This window comes from Alligator mississippiensis, chromosome 2 (assembly GCF_030867095.1).
Source record: "Alligator mississippiensis isolate rAllMis1 chromosome 2, rAllMis1, whole genome shotgun sequence".
NCBI lineage: Eukaryota > Metazoa > Chordata > Crocodylia > Alligatoridae > Alligator > Alligator mississippiensis.
Window position 1 is genome coordinate 14317859 of NC_081825.1, and position 19267 is coordinate 14337125.

Below are 19267 nucleotides of genomic sequence, written 5' to 3' on the forward strand. Positions count from 1 at the left end.
CCGTAAGTGGTGGGTGGGTTGTGTGTCTGGGGTTCTTTCCACTGTCATTTAGGTTCTTCCAGAAATCAAACAATGCTGCTTTATTTTTACCCTCCAGGAGATATGCTGGAGGCAAGGGTGAGGAAGGTCTGTCAAACATGCAGGCTAAAATTACCCCATCTGCTGCTGCAGAAAACAGGCACAAAAGAGAGATGCTTGCCACATGCCAACTGAGTGACTTGGAGAAGTGCAGGGAATGAGCTGGAAGGCGCCTCTTTAGAAGCAGGCATGACATATTAGCTGTCTGTCAGGAGTTCAACAGACTAAACTCATTGAAATGCTAGCAAGCTTGAGGGCTGTGTTTATCCCCGATGCAACTCCATGGAATTCAAAGGATGGACTGGACCCAAAGCAGGTAAAAAGAGGATAATATCCCCAGCAAGCTCAAATGATTTATAAAATAGGACATTGTTTCTACCCTTCACCCGCACCCATCAGTGTAAAACCAAAATAACACCACTGAAGTCACTGGGATCCCTCCAGATTTCTGCTGATGTTAACAGAAAGAAGAGTCTTGCTGTGAAAACAAACCAGTCAGCATTGGTATTTGGTATTTCAGTATTATTTATTAATACTTTGTATGTCTAAGGTCCCAGTAATTTTACCACATCTATCACTGGGAATTCAGAGTGCCTTGCGCACATGAACGTATGTAGACTCTCTGTCCCTCTGTGAGAGAAGTAAGGGCTATGTCTGCATAACAGATGGGTAAACTGAGGGATCGAGAGATGAATTGGTTAATACCTGTCAGCCCACCCAAAGTTGCCTGAGTTGGAGGATGAGTGGCATCTACCTTGAGCAGTATGTAATAGGCTGGTGTACACAAATGGATCTAGGATTTTCATGTGGTGCATCAAAGAACACATATCTTTCTCCAAGTAAAGAGAACCTAGATGCTTTATTAGTATGCTAGGGGGCTAGCACTATAAGATTTAGTTTAAGATCAAAGCAAAAACAAATACAATTATTGGAGTGTGTGCTAATTTGATAGATTATATACACAGTTTTTTAAAAAAACACAACAAATTAGGCAAAAATAGTTAAAATAAGTCAAAAGATATTGTGCCATTAGTCCTGTAGTCATTCTACTTAAATGTATGTCTCTTAGTCAGATTCATAAAACAAAATCTTGAGCATCTGAGTAGTGCTCCCAGTACTTCACTATCAGCCATGTCTACACTTAAGTTAATATTAAGGACCATTAAAAAAAAGAGAGAGTCATTGACACACCGTGGAGTGGAGAGAGAGTAGCAGGAATCAGGGAAATGATAATGGGCCAAGAAGTCAATGGACTCCTTCAGTGCTGCCTGAATAGAAATGCTGCTACTCCACCCAGGCAGTTGGTTTAAAAGTTGGGTGGAGCAGGAATCAAAGTGGGGACAGGAAGAGAGGGAAGAGGAGATAATGCAACTGCACCACTGCACCCTCCTAGATCTGTCTGTGCTGGGGGGTGTGTATGTGTGTGTGTGTACACATGCATACGTGAGTGCCACTGCTATCTTTTGGACAGTTTCCAAACTGCTCAACTCTGCATCTTAGACTTTATATGCAGCCAAGAGTTAATGGAGATTCTTCTTTAGTGAAAATAGCTGAAGTAACGATAGGAATCACATAGTAATATAAATACCTACTCCGAGGTTGTTCTGAGCCTGATAAGCATGAACTAGTTACTTCCAGAAACATAAGCAAATTCAGGCTAATCATAGCACACATGTGATCTGTAATAGTGCTCTGATTGCTATCCAGCCAACCAGACACCTACCTTTATTGCTAAACACTACTGGGGGGGGTCTGTGATTTTGAAGCAGAGGATCTGAGTTGTACTGCTGCCATCCAAACATCTGAGCAGTCACGCTGTGCAGAAGAGGGGAAACTGCAGTCCAAGGCTTTGGATTTGTTACAATATCTTTTGTCTCTTGGTGCCCTACCACACCAACTTATGAGTGCGAAGAAGTAGCCCTGCAATGGCAAAAGACAAGAATCCCTTCCAGTCAAGAAGCTGAAGCTGATCACATCTGTCTTGATATTCATGCTCAACTCCTATGAATGCAAGTGCATCAGTTGAAGAGTGGACACCAGTTAGAAACAGATGAGTCAATAGCAGTTCAGTGCTTCATGTTTTGATTTGATATGAGATATACCTCTATATGAATGATACTTTTAACCTTTTGCCGTCAGCATACTCCTCAATTTTGTGTGTGCAATGGGACTCCTACCCCATTACTGAAGGAGAGAGGGAGCTGAGGATCAGCTGGCCAACTCCAGCCTCCTGGACAAACTGATGGTGGCAGAAGGCCCTTGAATAAAATGCCTGCCTGCCTCAGGTGCAGCCAGTGACTGACAAGCCTGGGGTGGAAGTAGTGGCTCAAGTACCCCAGAGAGAGAGATAAAAGCCCAGGACCTGAAGCAAGTTGGGCAGTCTGGCCCCACAGGCTGTAGGAAGCAGAGCTCCAGGGAGGACTAGGGCCTGACCGGACAAGGAGGAAGGACTTCAGGCTGCAGGGATGCTGCAGGAAGCCCCTGCAACACCTGGCAGCCAAAGATAAGTATTTTGGGGCCCGGCATGGTGGTTTTCCCACAGTGTGGTGTTAATCCAGGATGGGGAACCTTTTGTTTGAGAGCAAATGCTCATATCTTTTCATTTGTGTTTAAATACTGGAAGACCAGATTGTGGCTATAGGGGTGGAGGAGGCCACCGAGAATGGTGCCAAGGACACACCAGGTCCTAGACCCTTCAAAGGGTCTAGTGCTGCTGTTAGTGGAAGGATTGGGGGTGCAAGCCTTAGCCCATGAGGGCAAGACCAGGGGCTGAGGGGCCCAGAGCCCACAAGGGTGAGACCAGGGGCCAAAAGGCCCAGAGCCTACAAGGGTGTGGCTGGAGCTGGGGCCCAGGAGCCTACAGTCCTGAGACAGTGGACCTCAGGTGGAGGGGCCCAGCCAGAGTAAAGTGGACCCAGGCCAGGGGGCCTCAGCCCAAACAAGGGCCTAACACTCACAACTCCCCTACCTTAGGGGCACCCTCCCTGTCCAATCATAACATAAAGGTATGGAAGGAAAGATAACAGGGTGGGACCCTGAGAGGTCAGAGGGGGCAAGTAAAGTTTAGGCAGATACCCAGAGAGGTGATTTTGCTCCCCCAGCACTGGACCTGCTACAGTGTCAAGGCTGTTAATGAAAATGTTAAACAAGATTGTTCCAGAGGTTGATCCTTCAAGAAGTCCATTAGTAACTTCCTTGCAGTTTGATACCTTTTCTTTTAACATTACATGTTAAAAAACCAGCTGTGATGAGGGAGCCAGCAAACAGCAACTGCCAACAGGGGAGCAGTTTGCAGGCAGTTGTTGGAGGCAAGAGGAGGGAGGGAGGGAGGGGGAGAGAAGCCAGGCCAGGCACTAGATCCTACCCAGAAAAGGTAAGTGATCCAGCTGCCTGTACCTTTGGTTTAGCTGGCTGTCTGTTTGTTTGGCAGGTGTGTGCTCTGAGAAGCTGGAAGTGAGCGCTGAGTGCTAAGTGACTGTTGATTGCTGTGGGATTGCTGACTGTGTGATTGCTGCCTCGGCCTGAGTGAGCCCAGGCCCAGAAGGGTATAAAAGGAGACCCCCCAGGTGACCAGAGAGCCTGTGACCAGGGAGCCAGTGAACAGGGACTGCCAAAGGGGAGCAGTTTGCAGGCAGCTCTCAGGCCAGTCATGGGCAGGAGTACACGGGAGCTTCAGACAGGGACTTCAGGTAAGTGAATGAGGAGAAGGGCTACTATGGGGGTAGTGACACGTAGCGCAGCCAGGGCCTCTGCCCTGCTGCTGCCTCCAGCCCGGAGCTCCTGTGGGGCCTCCACCCAGACAGGCCCCTTGGATGGGTCAGCAGTGCCCTGGCCCCTTGTCTGCGGGTGTTGCCTGGCGGGACCTCTGAGGCCTGGGGGTAGCATGGGGGCTGGGGGTTCCCTTGCCTGTCCTACATGTGCCCAGATTGAGTCTCTGGAGGGACAGGTGAGGGAACTCCAGGCAGAGGTGAGCAGGCTGTGGGGGATCACAGCAATTGAAGAAGAGATTGATGGCTACTTCCGTTCTCTGCAGGACAAGACTCCTGGTGGGGAAACTGCATGGGAATGCCCTGAAGCAGATGCTGGTGAGTGGAGGACAGTCATCTCAGGGGCCAGAACTCCCACCACAGAAACAGCTCCCCCGGTGCAGTTGGGGAACAAATATGAGACCCTGGCTGCACTGGAGAAGTGTGCAACGGGGGAAAGTGCACTGGAAGGGCCTGCCACTATCACTGCACAAGCTGGGGGCTGGCCAGGTAAGCAGAAGAAGAGACACTGTGTCATCATTGTGAGTGACTCCTTGCTGAGAGGAACAGAGGGGCACCACAGTGCATGAGGTCTGCTGCCTGCCTGGAACCAGGATCAGGAATGTCACGGCAAGAATTCCTGACCTCATCCGGCCCTCCGACAACTATCCCATGGTCCTCATCCATGTGGGAACAAATGATGTGGCCAGGAGTAGTCCAGACCATATCATGAGTGTCTACAGGGCTCTGGGGACCAGGCTTAGGAAGACAGGGGCACAGGTGGTCTTCTTCTTGATCCTCCTGGTCAACGGTCACAGTAGGCGTCACATTACCTGTGTCAACGAAGTCAACCCACAGCTCTGGAGTTGGTGCCATTGTGCGGGTTTTGGCTTCCTGGACCATGATCTGCACTTCCGTACAGGGGACCTTCTGCGATGCAATGGGCTTCATCGCTCCACAAAAGGTAAGAGTCTCTTTTCTTACAGGTTGGTTGACCTCCTTCATTGGGCTTTAAACTAAGTACGACAGGGGACAGGGAGACAGGAAATGGAGAGAGTCTAGAACCTACAAACTGCAAGACATGCAGCAATACACCCCAGGTAATTACCAAGGGTCCCTGTGGGCATCAGAAAGTGGGGGCACCAAAGGCACCATTCAGAAGGCTCAGGAGCCTCTATACTAATGTTAGGAGCATGGGGAACAAGCAGAAAGAACTTGCACTTCTGCTTGCAGATAATAACTTTGATTTAGTGGGACTAACAGAAACCTGGTGGGACCCTACCCATGACTGGGTGGCACACACTGAGGGCTACAGGTTGTACAGAAGGGACAGTGTAGGGAGGAAAGGGGGTGGGGATGCTCTCTATGTAAAGGAGCATTATATATCTACCTTAATCAAAATGGGATCAGAGGAGGAGAAAGTTGAGGCATTGTGGGTTAGGATTCATGGAGGTTGTGGGGAAAGGGACTTGGTAGTGGGGGTGTCACAGAGCACTGAGGTGCCCTGCTCCTGAAGAGGGGAAAACTGCTAGGGAGGGAGCCCTAGCAGTGACTAAGGAGCCCAGCTGTGGGTTGCCGGGGCAACCAGAGAAGGTCAGCTGACCAGGAGGGGCAGGGCTTGGCCCTTATAAAGCCCAGGAGCTGAGGCAAGAGGCAGTTCCCTACCAGCAGCCAGAGAGGCAGGAGCTCCCTAAGCCACGATGCGAGGAGAAGCCTAACTGCAGGTACAGCTTGACCTGAGTTGAGCAATGTTGTGATAGCCTGGAGGCTTATGTTCAAGTTATAGCCAGGAGGCTCAAGTTTGTGTTGCTGTTTGTTACACCGGTGGTTTGGGTGAGACTATAAGGGGATGGAGGAGGCCTCATAGGGGACTCACAGCGGAGTGTGAGGACCCCAGCACCAGTGAGGGTGCAGCATATGGGGTGCATAGACCCCAGCCCCAGAGAGGGGCGTTTGAGAAGCCCCACGGTGGGCATGGTGAACCCCAGAGAGGGGGCCTATTGAGAAGCCCTAGTGGGGGCACGGCGAACCCCAGAGAAAGGGGGCACTATTGCAAAGCCCCAGTGTGGGCACGGAGATCCCCAGGAGAGGGCCACATTATTGAGGAGCCCAAGTGTGGGCACAGCGAGCCCCAGACAGGGGGCAGCATAATTGGGAAGCCCAAGTGTGGGCACGGCGAGCCCCAGGAGAGGGTGTAAGCATCACAGAGAAGGCCCAGAGAGAACAGGAAGGGGCCAAAATAGGGATAGACCTGAGTCAACATCGGCAAGGTGTGGACTGCAGTGTAGGGGAGGAAACGGAGCCTCAGATAGCACCCCTAGCAGCGGAGCAGTACAAGGGCAGCCTCCTGCTGATTAACACTGATCAATTAATTAAGAACAAGGCATGGCAGGCGAGTAGGTGGGTAGTTGCCCCAGGGACAGGTGTGTGGGCCACATTAAGGGCGGCCCAGAGCAGATCCCTGTCACAAGGGGTCTGCTACAGAGACTTGGAGATCTTAAGGCAGCTCTCAGGGGCCGTACAGTCTAGGGCTGCGGTTGTCATGGTGGACTTCAACTACCCTGACATCTGCTGGGAGGAGCAGTTAGCAAAATCCAACCATTCACGTAGGTTCTTAACCTGCGTGCATGACCTTCACCTAACACAGGAGGTATACAGTCCCACTAGAGGGAATGCCTTACTGGACTTGGTGTTGGCTATGGGGGAGGACCTGGTAGGAGAGCTGCAGATTCATGGTCACCTTGGGGACAGTGACCACTGTGCGCGCCGGGTCTGACCCCGGGTCGCTTACATCGCTCTGCACGCGGGCTGTGGCCAGCAGCCCAGGCAGGCCGGGTCGGAGAGGGCGGGCGCCGAGCTAGAATTAGGCACAGACACGTAACGGTTGATTTTAAGATTATTTTACTTACACCGAGATGGTCGTGGTGTAGGCTGAGAACTTGCTTGAGTCGCGGTTACAACAAAAAACACGAACACACGTGGAGGTTGCAAGGCTCCACGCAGACAGAACACGAACAATTACGTGGAGCTTGCTAGGCTCCACGCAGACAAACTCCGGATGTCCAGGACAAGCGCGCATAAAACTCGTTGTTACGTCTTATAGTAGGCTCCGTTCGAAGACGGGAAGAGGTGGGCGGTGGATCAGGCCGCCAAACTCCTCTGAGCGACACACAGGGTTTCTATTACCCTGCCGCGCACACCCAGAGTCCCCACGAGATGGATGCGGAGTCCTCTTCGGCTTGGGCGGAAACTGCTCAAGCCTCTTATATGGCTAGCAGGCCAATCACTAGCTGCCACGTGTGAATAATTTAGAACTAGCCAATTGCGGGGCACAAATTTGCATATGACGAGCGGAAAACCTTTGCACCGTGCATTTCTGTGCTGCAAAGGAAATGCACCCTGCAAAGATCGCTGCAAAGTGGCGGGAACACTCCTTTGCATGCGGGTTCTCTGCGCAGCAGAACTCCTCCGTGCAATGAAGCGATATACCCACGGGGATAATTCTTAGTGCCGAAGCACACACAAAAACATCAGACCTTTGGGTCATGACATCCCCCCTTGCTGAAGGCACAATAGAATTATACTTCAAACCTATCATCCAGGTTATTCATAGCTCTGTCAATGGTTTGCGAAACTAAACGAGCAAAAACAAAATCAGTCAACAATAAAAGTTCGTCCTCAAGGGATCGAATCAAATAATAGCCGGCACACACACACATACATTAAATCACATTCATAACAAAAAACTGAACGATCATGACTTCGGTGGGCGTCATGGTGGAATCGCGCGTCAGGCCTTCATTCCTCTCGGTGATGTTGTCCCTCTCGGGGCCTCTCTCCACCACGCACTCCGAATCCCAGATCTGTAAAAGAACTCTCTTAAAATGGTTATTCAATACTATCTATAAAATCACACAGGACCGCACGATAACGCAGTCAATTAAACTTATCAGTACTATTAAATACAAATATATAAACACGATTTTATACTGGACAGCTCTCTTTCTTTTTCGACTCAGCAACTCGACGAAATCATTGATGAGTCATCGTCGCCTTCCTCTAGATAATGAAAACCTAACTCATAGGCTAGCTGCCATTGTCCCGCATCTCCTAAAATCCAAAGCTGTCTCTTATTAAGTCCAGAACGCTGTAGGAGGAATCCAAACATATCTCTCTCCTCCTGTGTTCTCTGGAGTAATACTGGACTCTCGGATTCGCGGTGTTTCGTGTTCTGAGCCTCAGTCGGGCATTGACACTCCCGATCACTGGCTAGTCTTGGCTCCATTAGGACGCTCAGTCTTGACAACTGATGAAGGAGACTACTCACAGGATGATCGACCAGTGGGTTCAGCACAATTCGCAGAACCACGATGTTTCTTTGCCCATAAACTTTAAGGCAACTATCTATGCTGGAATGGTTCCAGGGTCTCGCAGGTGACGGTAAGGCCACGGTCGCATTTGTTGGAGCGGTGTTAGTCCCAACGTGCATTCTCTTGGGTTCCAGGCGCAGTATGAAACTCCGATGATCGCCAGTACAAGCTGTTCTGCACCGGTGTGCTCTGGTCGTCCGTCGTGCCATGCGTGGGCCTTCTGTTCAATCACTCCTGCCACAAGCGCTGGAATCGGAATAGGCCAATGGACGCTAAACGCCACCATGTCGATGTCGGTGACATGTCCCCTACTCCATGAAGCTTGTCTCACCAAGAAGCTTGCTTCTTCCTGGTCCAGGAGGTCGGACCCAAGTTCCACGACCAGACGTCCTAACCACACAGCCAGAGTTTCGTCAGATTGTATCCTGGATTCCCTACACAAATTCTGCAGTTCGGCTCTGGATCGAGTGTAATAGGTGGTAGCTTGAACTGCACTCTGCGGACCGATGACTGGGCTGCTCGATGCTGCAGGCTAATCAATTTCTTCGCGAGTTGTCGTTGCTGTTGCTGTTTCTGTCGAAGCTGCAGTCATTGTTACAGTGGGAGTCGTCGCTGTCTCAGGCGGGAGGGGCGGATGCACTCCTCCGCTTGACTCCCCCTCCCTTCGGCAGAGGGGCGTGGTCGGCAGAATCGACTCTGCGTCGCTGGGCAGAGTCACCGGCCGAACCCTCGCGGGCTCTCCCGAAGCTTCATCCCTCACTTCCAGCTCCTCCACGCGGTCTTCCCTCTGCTCGGCGCCATCTTGTTGGGGCTTTTCAAGATCCCCTTTCTCAGCCGCTTCTCCGACCGCTCAAACGGCCATATGCAGCTGGGTCTTTAAACTTAAAGTTTCAGTCATTAAATCAGCCATAGTTTGAAAAGCTGTGTTCAGTTTTCCCCCCTTGTCGTACCGTAAGACCACTCTCTCATCTACGGCGCGATCCTCCGTCCCCGGGTCTTAGCGGAGCTCGGATGGACGTTCACGACCCCTCAGTCTAGGCACCACCATACACAGGGAAAACCAGCCGATTGGCATCGTCTCTCCCATCTCTCGGGCACACCGTGAGCAATGGACACACTCCCGGGTGGGGGTCGGACTTACTGTACTCGCCGGGTCGACTTTGGCAAGGGTCACAGCCTCGAGGGGCCTATACAGGACCCGCTCATCGCCCATGATACACCCGAACGCCGCGGGGTGAAGATATATCTCTTTCCCTTCCAGGGCTCCGACTTCTGGAGTTCCCTCTTCTCCCCTTAACGAAAGGTGTCCACGGACACATCTCCGGCCCGTTCCGCCCGCCTGGTGGTACGCGAGGTGCGCCTCCAGTTCTCCGACGCTTGCTATGCTGCGTCTCCCACTTCTCCAAGGGCAGTTCTCAACTAATTCTAACTCTAGCGAGCCCTCTCCTGAGCTCATCCTCGTCGCCACATGCGCGGCGAGGATTTCACCGGATCCCATCATGGGTTGCGGTGATCCCAATCCCATCATGGGTCGTGGTGATCCCGATCCCATCCTCATCGCCATGTGCGTGCCGGGTCTGACCCCGGGTCGCTTACGTCGCTCTGCACGCGGGCTGTGGCCAGCAGCCCAGGCAGGCCGGGTTGGAGAGGGTGGGCGCCGAGCTAGAATTAGGCACAGACACGTAACGGTTGATTTTAAGATTATTTTACTTACACCGAGATGGTCGTGGTGTAGGCTGAGAACTTGCTTGAGTTGCGGTTACAACAAAAAACATGAACACACGTGGAGGTTGCAAGGCTCCACGCAGACAAACTCCGGATGTCCAGGACAAGCGCGCATAAAACTCGTCGTTACATCTTATAGTAGGCTCCGTCCGAAGACGGGAAGAGGTGGGCGGTGGATCAGGCCGCCAAACTCCTCTGAGCGACACACAGGGTTTCTATTACCCTGCCGCGCACACCCAGAGTCCCCATGAGATGGATGCGGAGTCCTCTTCGGCTTGGGCGGAAGCTGCTCAAGCCTCTTATACGGCTAGCAGGCCAATCGCTAGCCGCCACGTGTGAATAATTTAGAACTAGCCAATTGCGGGGCACGAATTTGCATACGACGAGCGGGAAACCTTTGCACCATGCATTTCTGTGCTGCAAAGGAAATGCACCCTGCAAAGATCGCTGCAAAGTGGCGGGAACACTTCCCTGCGCGCGGGTTCTCTGCGCAGCAGAACTCCTCTGCGCAATGAAGCGACATACCCACGGGGATAATTCTTAGTGCCGAAGCGCACACACAAAAAAATCAGACCTTTGGGTCATGACAACCACCAATCAATTGAATTCACCATAGGCGGAGGGTGGGTAAGATAGCTAGTAGGGTGGAAGTGCTTGACTTTAGGAAGGCTAACTTCAGTGTGCTTAGGAGTCTAGTCAATGATGCACTGCAGGATAGGAGTATTGGCGAGATGGGAGTCCAGGAAGGGTGGTCATTCCTAAAGAAAGCGATCCTTTGGGCACAGAGGGAGACTATCCCAGTCCGAGGGAAAAGGGGGAAAGGAGCCAAAAATCTTCCTTGACTAAACAGGGAAATCCAGGGGAGCCTAAGGGCAAAAAAAAAAATGGTGTATAGGTGGTGGAAGCAGAGGGAAGCTACCAAGCAGGAGTATACCTACTTGACCCACACTTGTGGGGAGGCAGTTAGAAAGGCCACAGCAACTACAGAGCTGAGGCTGGCAACACAAATTAAAGACAACAAAAAGTCTTTTTTTAGGTATGTAGGGAGTAAAAGGAAGGTGTGGGGCATCATAGGACCTCTACTGAACAAGAAGGAGCAATTAGTAACAGAGAAGGGGGACAAGGCTGAGCTATTCAATGAATTTTTTGCCTCAGTGTTCCTGAACAGGGCTCAAGATAAGTCTCCTAAGGGGTTCTTAAATGATGGGCATCAGAGGGACACCAGCCCACCAACTGTCGATGCTGACTTGATGCAGAGTCACTTGGATGGACTGGATGTGTTCAAGTCAGCAGGCCCAGATGATCTGCAGCCGAGGGTACTGAAGGAATTGGCCGGTGTCATAGGAAAACCACTGGCACGGCTGTTTGAGCGCTCGTGGTGCTCAGGTCAGGTCCCAAAGGACTGGAAAAGGACCAATGTGGTCCCTATTTTCAAGAAAGGGAGGAAGGAGGATCCGAGTAATTATAGGCCAGTCAATCTCACCTCTATCCTTGGAAAGGTCTTTGAAAAGATTATGAAGGATCATATTTGTGGGAGTCCAGCAGGAAAAATAATGCAGCAGGGAAATCAGCATGGATTTGTAGCAGGTAGATCATGGCTGACCAATCTGGTTTCGTTTTATGACAGGGTCACAAAATGCTTAAACGCAGGAGTAGAGGTGAATGTTGTTTTCTTGGACTTCAGTAAGGCCTTCAATACGGTATCTCATCCCATTCTCATAAATAAATTAAGAGGCTGTGGCATAGATGTTTACATGGTCCAGTGGGTGGCAAATTGGCTTAGGGGTTGCACCCAGAGAGTGGTAGTAGACGGGTCGGTATGAACCTGGAAGGATGTGGGTAGTGGGGTCCCGCAGGGTTCGGTCCTTGGACCTGCGCTCTTCAATATCTTCATCAGTGACTTGGATGTGGGTGTGAAGTGTACTCTGTCCAAGTTTGTGGATGATACTAAATTGTGGGGTGCACACTCTGGAGGGTAGGGAATGATTGCAGGCAGACCTGGACAGGTTAGAAAAGTGGACAGTACACAAGAGCATGCAATACAACAAGGACGAGTGCAGAGTGCTGCACGTAGGGCGCAAAAATATCCAGCACACCTACTGGCTGGGAAGTGACCCTGTCAGCAGCACAAAAGCGGAAAGGGATCTCAGAGTCATAGTGGACTCCAAGATGAGCATGAGTCATCAGTGTGACGAAATCATCAGCAAAGCTAACCGCACTTTATCATGCATCAACAGATGCATGACAAATAGATCCAAGGAGGCGATACTTCCCCTCTATGCGGCATTGGTCAGACTGCAGTTGGAGTACTGCATCCAGTTTTGGGCACCGTACTTCAAGAAGGATGTTGATAGACTCGAGAGGGTCCAGAGGAGGGCCACTTGTATGGTTAGGGGCTTACAGGACAAGCCCTATGAGGAGAGACTGAGGGACCTAGACCTCGTCAGCCTCTGCAAGAGAAGGCTGAGAGGTGATCTTGTGGCCACCTACAAATTCATTAGGGGGACACAGCAAGGGATCGAAGATGCTCTGTTCACCAGGGCACCTTTTGGGATAACAAGGAGCAATGGTCACAAATTGACAGAGAGCAGATTTAGGCTAGATATCGGGAAAAACTTCTTTACAGTAAGGGCGGTCAAAATTAGGAATGGGCTTCCAAGGGAGGTGGTGCTCTCCCCTACCTTGGGGGTCTTCAAGAGAAGGCTGGATAGGCATCTGGCTGGGGTCATCTGACCCCAGCACACTTTCCTGCCCAGGCAGGGGGTCGGACTAAATAATCTGTTGAGGTACCTTCCAACCCTAGCATGTATGAATCTATGTGACTATATGCCTTTCAGGCAGTTCCTTACAATTCTTTTACTAATCCCATTTCATCCAGTTTAACAAATTCCTATGTGGCACCATATCAAATACTTCCATTAAGTCCAATTAGATAAGATCTCCTGCATTTTCTTTGCCTGGAAAATCAATCATCTTATCAAGAAATATACCAAATTAATCTGGCACAATCTACTTTTGGAGGAAAAATATATAATGATATCAACAAGCATCCGAATTTTAATAAACCTCTAGAGAAAAAAGGATCATCCTCAGCTTACCTTGATGCCCAGGTTAATTTAACCAGCAGAGTTTCTGGTCCTAAGAGTTCAGTTACCTACATGTGCCCAATGTTCCAGCTACGTACAGATGACATCTGAGTGTATCCACCTAGAAGGAAGCCTACATGCAGGATAGTCTAGTAAGTAAATTGTCTCTGTATAGGGGAACTCATCAACCCACTCAACTCATTATAACTCCACCATCTTTTTGCCTCTGGTTACAGTAGGAAGCCTTTATTCAGAAAGAAAGAAATGGCAATGTAGTGCATGCCCCGCGCTCATGCCCCAGCCAACCAGGCAGTGTACATGTGCGCTGCTGCACAGCTTTTTACTCAGCAACAGGAAAGTACTTGTATTTACTGTGTGGAGTAAATTAGGTTACTCCAGCTTAGTAGGGGCGTATGTGTAGATGCTGAGACATTTACTGTGCAGTTAATTAGTCTTGTGTAGATGTGCCTAAGAAAAGGTACAGTGGGATTCGTCAGTGCTTCTCTTCCCTTGCATGGAATAGGACTTCTGGTTTTATAGTTTTACGCATGGTAATTATAATAACTGCGAATATGTGCTCAACCTCAAATAGAGCAACGCTCTGCTATAATTTTAAACATCAACTGGATTTCAAGTTGCTGGTGTCGGTGTAGCAGCATAAAACAAACAGCACCCTCTGCTGCCCACCCTGATGTTCTCAACTACACAGCTGAATCCACAACATTTAAGTGTCATGAACCCCCTTCCCCTTCCCCTTTCTTAAAGGCTGATGTGGTGCCCGCAACCTGGCCCAGCAATGGTGGCGCCCTGCCTCCCGGATCGTTGCACCATTACCTCCAATCTCTTTGCAGAGCCCCTGACAACCTGTCATGAAGCCCCAAGGGTTTGCTGAACACCATTTGAATACCCCTGGTCCAGAGAAGTCCAAATTTAAACCACATCCACATCCAACATTGACCACCTTTCCCTGTAATGGATATGGCCGAAATCCCAGACCTTCCAAACTCAGGGCATTGTTGGGACCCAACAGCATCTATCTCTGAGAGCCGCTTTAATTACAGTGCTCACAACATCACATGTATCAGCATGCCCATGGTTCAAAATGGTGGCAGGGGCGCTTGAACTAAAGCTTGTTCAATGAGCTTTAGTTAAAGCGCCCCTGCCGCCATTTTGAAGCGTGGGGATGCTAAATAGTTGTGATGTGGAGGCTGCTGGAGCACGTCAATTCACATACTCCAGCAGACTCAATTAATCATGTTTAGAGTCGAATTAGCTCCTGCAGACTGATTAGCACACATTGGAGCAGACATACGGCATGTGTATAGGTGCCCTCAGATTCCAGCCTAGGTCCGAATGAATGTCATAGCTCAGGCCCATCTCCAATACCTTAAGCATAATCTGAAGTCATTTTTAACTGTCTTCACCCTCTCCATTACTAATTAATATGTGAATTTGATGGCATTTGACAGTGCATGCTGCAGTGAATCTTCTTCTGTGAGACTGCGGGCACATCTACATGTGCCCCTACAGCACAGCACTGTTGTTACTGCGCCATCATTAGTACTTCATTTAGGAAGTACTAAATGACGGTGCAGTACCAGCCGTTACTGCACTGTGCAGGTGGTGCACAGTTATTCTTAGCCGCTAGGTCGCCATAGCAACAAGCTATAATGGAGGAGTGCATTGCTACGGTGATGTAGTGGCGGTGTCACATTTTGTGTCCCTGTAGCGCATTGCTACAGCAACGCTGCATCTTGTGTAGACACTCCCAATAAGTAGCTGGGTGCCTTGAAATGTGATTCTGAAGAGTAGGTGGCTTTGTGAATAAATAAAGTAAAAGAGGTCTGTAATGATAGTAGGGACTTTGGAGTGGGAATCAAAGTTATCAGAGTGTTTTATAGGGGAACAGGAGAATAATGGAGGAGGACAGAGACACAGATACGGTCACATGAACTAAGCCAGTCACTTATATATGTATATAGTTGTCTTGATTAAAGAGACAAAAATGTCCAGTATTCTACTAGGTGTATGCATTACACATATTACAGGACTGTCGATTCAAGGGGGTTAATATCCCTTTGGCATTGTACTACATGAAACAGCTAAATATGGGTCCAGTAACTTGGGCCTGCTCAGCTCCATGACAAAGACACACGGGAACTGTGCCTAAATTTGGGAGACATACAGGCTGGAAGGGACATCTGGTGTCTTGCTGTTGCTGGTACCTGTGTCATATAGCCCCCTCCATAACCCCTCCTACTCAGGGTTTTTGCCCCTGCTTCTCCTGCTCTTCTAAAATCTCACTCTTCCAGGTTAGGAACTTGACTCGTCCTACACTTAGGAGCTTACTTTACTTACCTACACATGTGTTCCTAGCCAGTTTATCTGCTTTTGCTCTTGTATCATCACTGTCCTTTAGATGAAATAGGTGTTTTCCTTTCCTGGCATTTAGCTTTCTGATGTAGTTATACAGAGTAATGTTAGAGATTGCTCTCAGCCTTTGTTCTGTGGGGCTAAACAAGAGAAGTTCTTCTGGTTTCCTCTTATAAATTAATTAGGCTCTCTATTCCCCTGGTCATCCTAGTAGCCTTTCTCTACCACCCCCCGCCAATCCCCATTCCAACTTGAAGTTATCTAACAGAGCCCCAGTTGCCCTGGAGCTAGGACAACAATGACTCTCTTCCTGCAATGTCATCCTGAGTTGATAACAGGGGTTGAACATGCTCTGTAGGACGCTATTAGTGCCATGGCACAGGGCACTGGTGAGACCGCAGCTTGAAGACCAGGTGCAGTTCTAGGTCACCTATCACTCAGGAAATGTGGATTTGAAAGCAGGGTTGGTAGAAAGAGGGCTTCTAGGATGACCAGAGGAGTGGAGACCTTATTCATAAGAGGAGGCTAAAGGAACCTTGGTTTGGGACTATTCTGGGACTCTCAAGTAATGGGGTTTGTGGTTTGGCATTCGGCCTTCCTAACCAGTTGTATCATTTCCTGCCAGACTGCCGCCTGCAGGGCACCGAGGTCACCTCTTTGCAACTTTCCCTTTTTTTGCACATATGCTTTTCCCTTTGGGTGTTGCAATGTCTTCCCTTGGAGGCCTGACAATATAAGCCGCACACCCCCAAGGGCCAGATACAATACAAGCAGGCAACACAAAAGCAGCCCAACTTGGCATTTTAAAACTGTGAGGGAAGCGGGCAACCCTGCAGGACGCAGCCTTTCAGAAGGTCAGGCAGGAGGGCAGGATTAGAGAATTGAAGCACGGACAGTATCAAGCAGAGGGAGGCTTTGGAGAGTAGACACGGCAGACCTCAGGGCATTGCCACAGCCCTGGGCGGATCGAGGATTTTGAAAAGAGGGTGAAGATGGTGAGGTGCATCACCACGTATGACACAACACATATTTTCCTCCAGATAAAAAGAAACTAGAAGCTTTACTAATATGCTAGGGGCCTCGGGCTGTGTTAGTCAGTTTTAGATTGCTGCGAAAATAAATATCATTTTATCAGAATGCAGACGCATGTCCTTAGCCCAACACGGCTACAACCCGCACCCCTGACTGAATCAGAATGTGCATTCATTTGTCGCATCATCTCTCATGTATTAAAAAGCACAAGAAACCAGGCAAAAATACTCAAAAGATAGTGTTGCTTTAGTCCTGTCCTTATTAGAATTAAATGTACATCTCTTTCAGGTTTGTAAAACAAAATCAGGCCTTCTTCAGCATCTCGCAGTGGTGACAGCATGGGCCGGAGCTGGGGCAGAGCTGCGATCTGCTGCCCGCACGCTCCAGGCAAGATCCCAGCTGTTCAGTTGTGCGCGCTGGGGCCAGTCTCCATGGAAACCCTGGCCCCCCCGCTGCTCCGGGGGTCTCCATGGAGAGGTCCACCCGGATGATAGAAACGCTGCCGCCGCTGCCAGGCCGCCGGCTTCAAACTTTGCGGGGAGCAGGAATCCAAGGGCGGGGGGCAAGCGGCCCACCTGCCCCCCCACCCCCGGGTGCACCCATGCTAATGAGAACAGCTGGGGGCGCCCCTGCGCGGCACTGCTCCGCGCGCCCACGAGCCACGCACTGAAGCTGCCCGCAGCGCGCCCGGGACGTTGCCCCGGCAACGCCGGCCGGGCGCGGTCCAGGGGCGGGGCGGGGCCAGCGGGAGGGGCGGGGCTCTCCCCCTCGCGCAGGCGCACTCCCGCCGGGCCTGGCTGGGCCGCGCGAGCCAAGCCGGGGGGGGGGGCCGCCCCTCGGCTCCTCATGGCGGCGGCGGCGGCGGCCCCCGCGGGGCGGGAGGAGGGCGGGGGGGGGCCCGGCGGCGGCCGGACTGCAGGTGAGTGCGGCCGGGGCTGCTGGGCCTGGCACGGGCGGGGAGGGGTTAATAGGTGGGGGAGGGGCGCCAGGGGGGGGCGAGGTGGGAGCTGCAGGAGGCCGTGGCTGTGCCCCCCGGGTGTCGCCGTGCCCTGGGGGCTCGGTGCGTCCAGGCCCCCCCGGGGCTGCGGGGGTTTGAGCGAGGGAGACTTTAAATCTCAGGGCAGCGCCCGGCAAAGCTTCCTCCGAGCCCGTGACCCATTTGCGCGTCCCCCCCCCCGACCCCTTTCCCCACCGTGCCCGTCGCGCTGGGGGTGCAGGCGTCTAACTGGGCAGGCCGGACTTTGCCGTGCGCGTCTACGAGACCTTTAAAGTCTCACTCGCTGAAATCCTCGCAGCTGTCGGGAGCCTCCGTCCGTGGCCGCCTTGAGCGTGAAGGCGGCAGGAACGTGGTAGTGGAAGTGTTGCCCCGCTGCAAAATAAAAGGTTTCTCCCCCTGCCCGTGTTTCAAAGCAAATCGAACGTGAACGCTAAGGAAGACACTTACATGTAAAGGGGCAGCGGGTCACACGGAGAGTGGTGGCTTGTGTGCGTTTTGCTTGTGGAAAGACGCCGTTCGGTTTTGGCACGACTCTGCAAAGCAGGTAGGGTACGCGTCTGGGCAGAGTATTTGACACGGAGAGACCTCCATGCCGGGAGGGGTTAGGGCAGTGTCATGAGCTCCCTGGGGATTTTAAATGTCAGCGACAGTTGAAACAACCCCTTACACGTCGGCCTGGGGAAGTAGAGGTTGTGGCTGAGGGAGCAGTAAGGACATTGCCACATCCTGCCCGTTCAAAACAAACTCCTGTCTGGTGAAACACAAGCTGTCAGACTGACAAGGTTCCTTGGGTGAATTTGATATCTTTTATTAGACCAACCCAAGTGGTTGGAGAATAGTTATTAAGCAAGCTTTCAGGTTCAAAAACCCTTTGTCAGGCTAAGGAAGCTGCAGCAGTTGGTGTGTGCTCTTCCTGGATGGAAACTTGTCTGCCTATGTCCTTAGACCGACACGGCTACAACCTAAACCCCTGCAAGCTGTCAGACTGTCGTTTTGCTAAAGCTTTTGTGGCAGCTCTGATATATTTGCCATGTTATAAGGCTTCATTTCATCCTTTATTAAAAAGCACTTGCTAGGTCACTAACTTTTTCATCACTTGCAATATTCAAAGTTGTCAAAATAAGCTAAGCATGCACAACCAGTGATGCATCAAATTTATTTTCTTAAGTCAATGAAAGCTTCAGAAGTATCTTAAGTGATCAGTAGATCTCCACATATCCAGTGTAAAACAGTTAAGTTCCACTCTAAAGTAGACAGAAAGCGACTGTGATTCCTTATAAGCTAACAGAAGCATTTTAAATGTGTGTTTAACTGACAGTAAACCTTGCCAGAGAGTCAGTCTTGCAAAAGCAAGATGAATGCTTACTCTCTCCGGAAGAATGTGCGTAGGAAAAGTACAAATACAAAGCCTTGTTTCCTCGCTGTTTTTCCCTTTTGGAGGAGGAATGCGGTGTTTCAATCATACCATTCCCCCAAACTTGGTAATGCTCAAGCTCCTGGGTAAAAACACTGATTACAACTTGAACGTATTTCCTCATTGGCAAAAACAAAATACAACAAAACCCTTCACTACTAGCTATTTAAAGGGTCTTTGTTTTAGGACTTCCCGTCAGCATTTTTCAATGAAAGTGGTTGCATTCCAATTAGATAAAAATAAAGCCATCTAAGAGGAGTCTCAATTCAGTGGTTAAAAAAATCTTTTATTTTGAAAAATGATAAATTCTTCCACCCTCGCTATATCTCTGTTCCCAGGACAGCCTGCTGTAGCAGCCATGTGCATGAAGTACGTAACTTGCTGCTCTTCCTTAGAGCAGAGTTGTTGATCTAGCAGCTCGCGGGTCACTTGCGGACCCCTGGGCT

At 50.5% G+C, this 19267-nt stretch overlaps 1 protein-coding gene and 1 long non-coding RNA gene across 8 annotated transcripts in view; one reads left to right on the top strand and one right to left on the bottom strand.

The window, feature by feature from the left end:
- The first annotated feature begins 3418 nt into the window (after window positions 1-3418).
- Window positions 3419-19267, top strand: part of KRCC1 (lysine rich coiled-coil 1) — a 41929-nt gene continuing 26080 nt past the window's right edge. For 2 of the 6 annotated variants that reach the window (XM_019478342.2, XM_019478344.2), the window contains exon 1: window positions 4698-4788. Coding sequence is in view for 4 of the 6 variants with exons in the window: in XM_019478327.2 (XP_019333872.2) it covers window positions 4497-4788 (292 nt within the window). In the remaining 2 variants the exon portion in view is untranslated. Of the gene's footprint in view, window positions 3768-4111; window positions 4789-4890; window positions 4925-17237; window positions 17330-19267 lie in introns of those variants that run through there. The other 4 variants (XM_019478327.2, XM_014607618.3, XM_019478338.2 and 1 more) reach the window with 4 other exon arrangements.
- On the bottom strand, window positions 6709-18140 carry LOC132248482 (uncharacterized). 2 transcript variants are annotated; one of them, XR_009459672.1, is made up of 3 exons: window positions 17855-18140; window positions 13018-13138; window positions 6709-7687 (listed from the first exon to the last, which is right to left on the bottom strand). It is a non-coding gene; the product is annotated as an uncharacterized LOC132248482 (long non-coding RNA). The 2 variants fall into 2 exon arrangements; XR_009459671.1 differs by lacking the exon at window positions 13018-13138.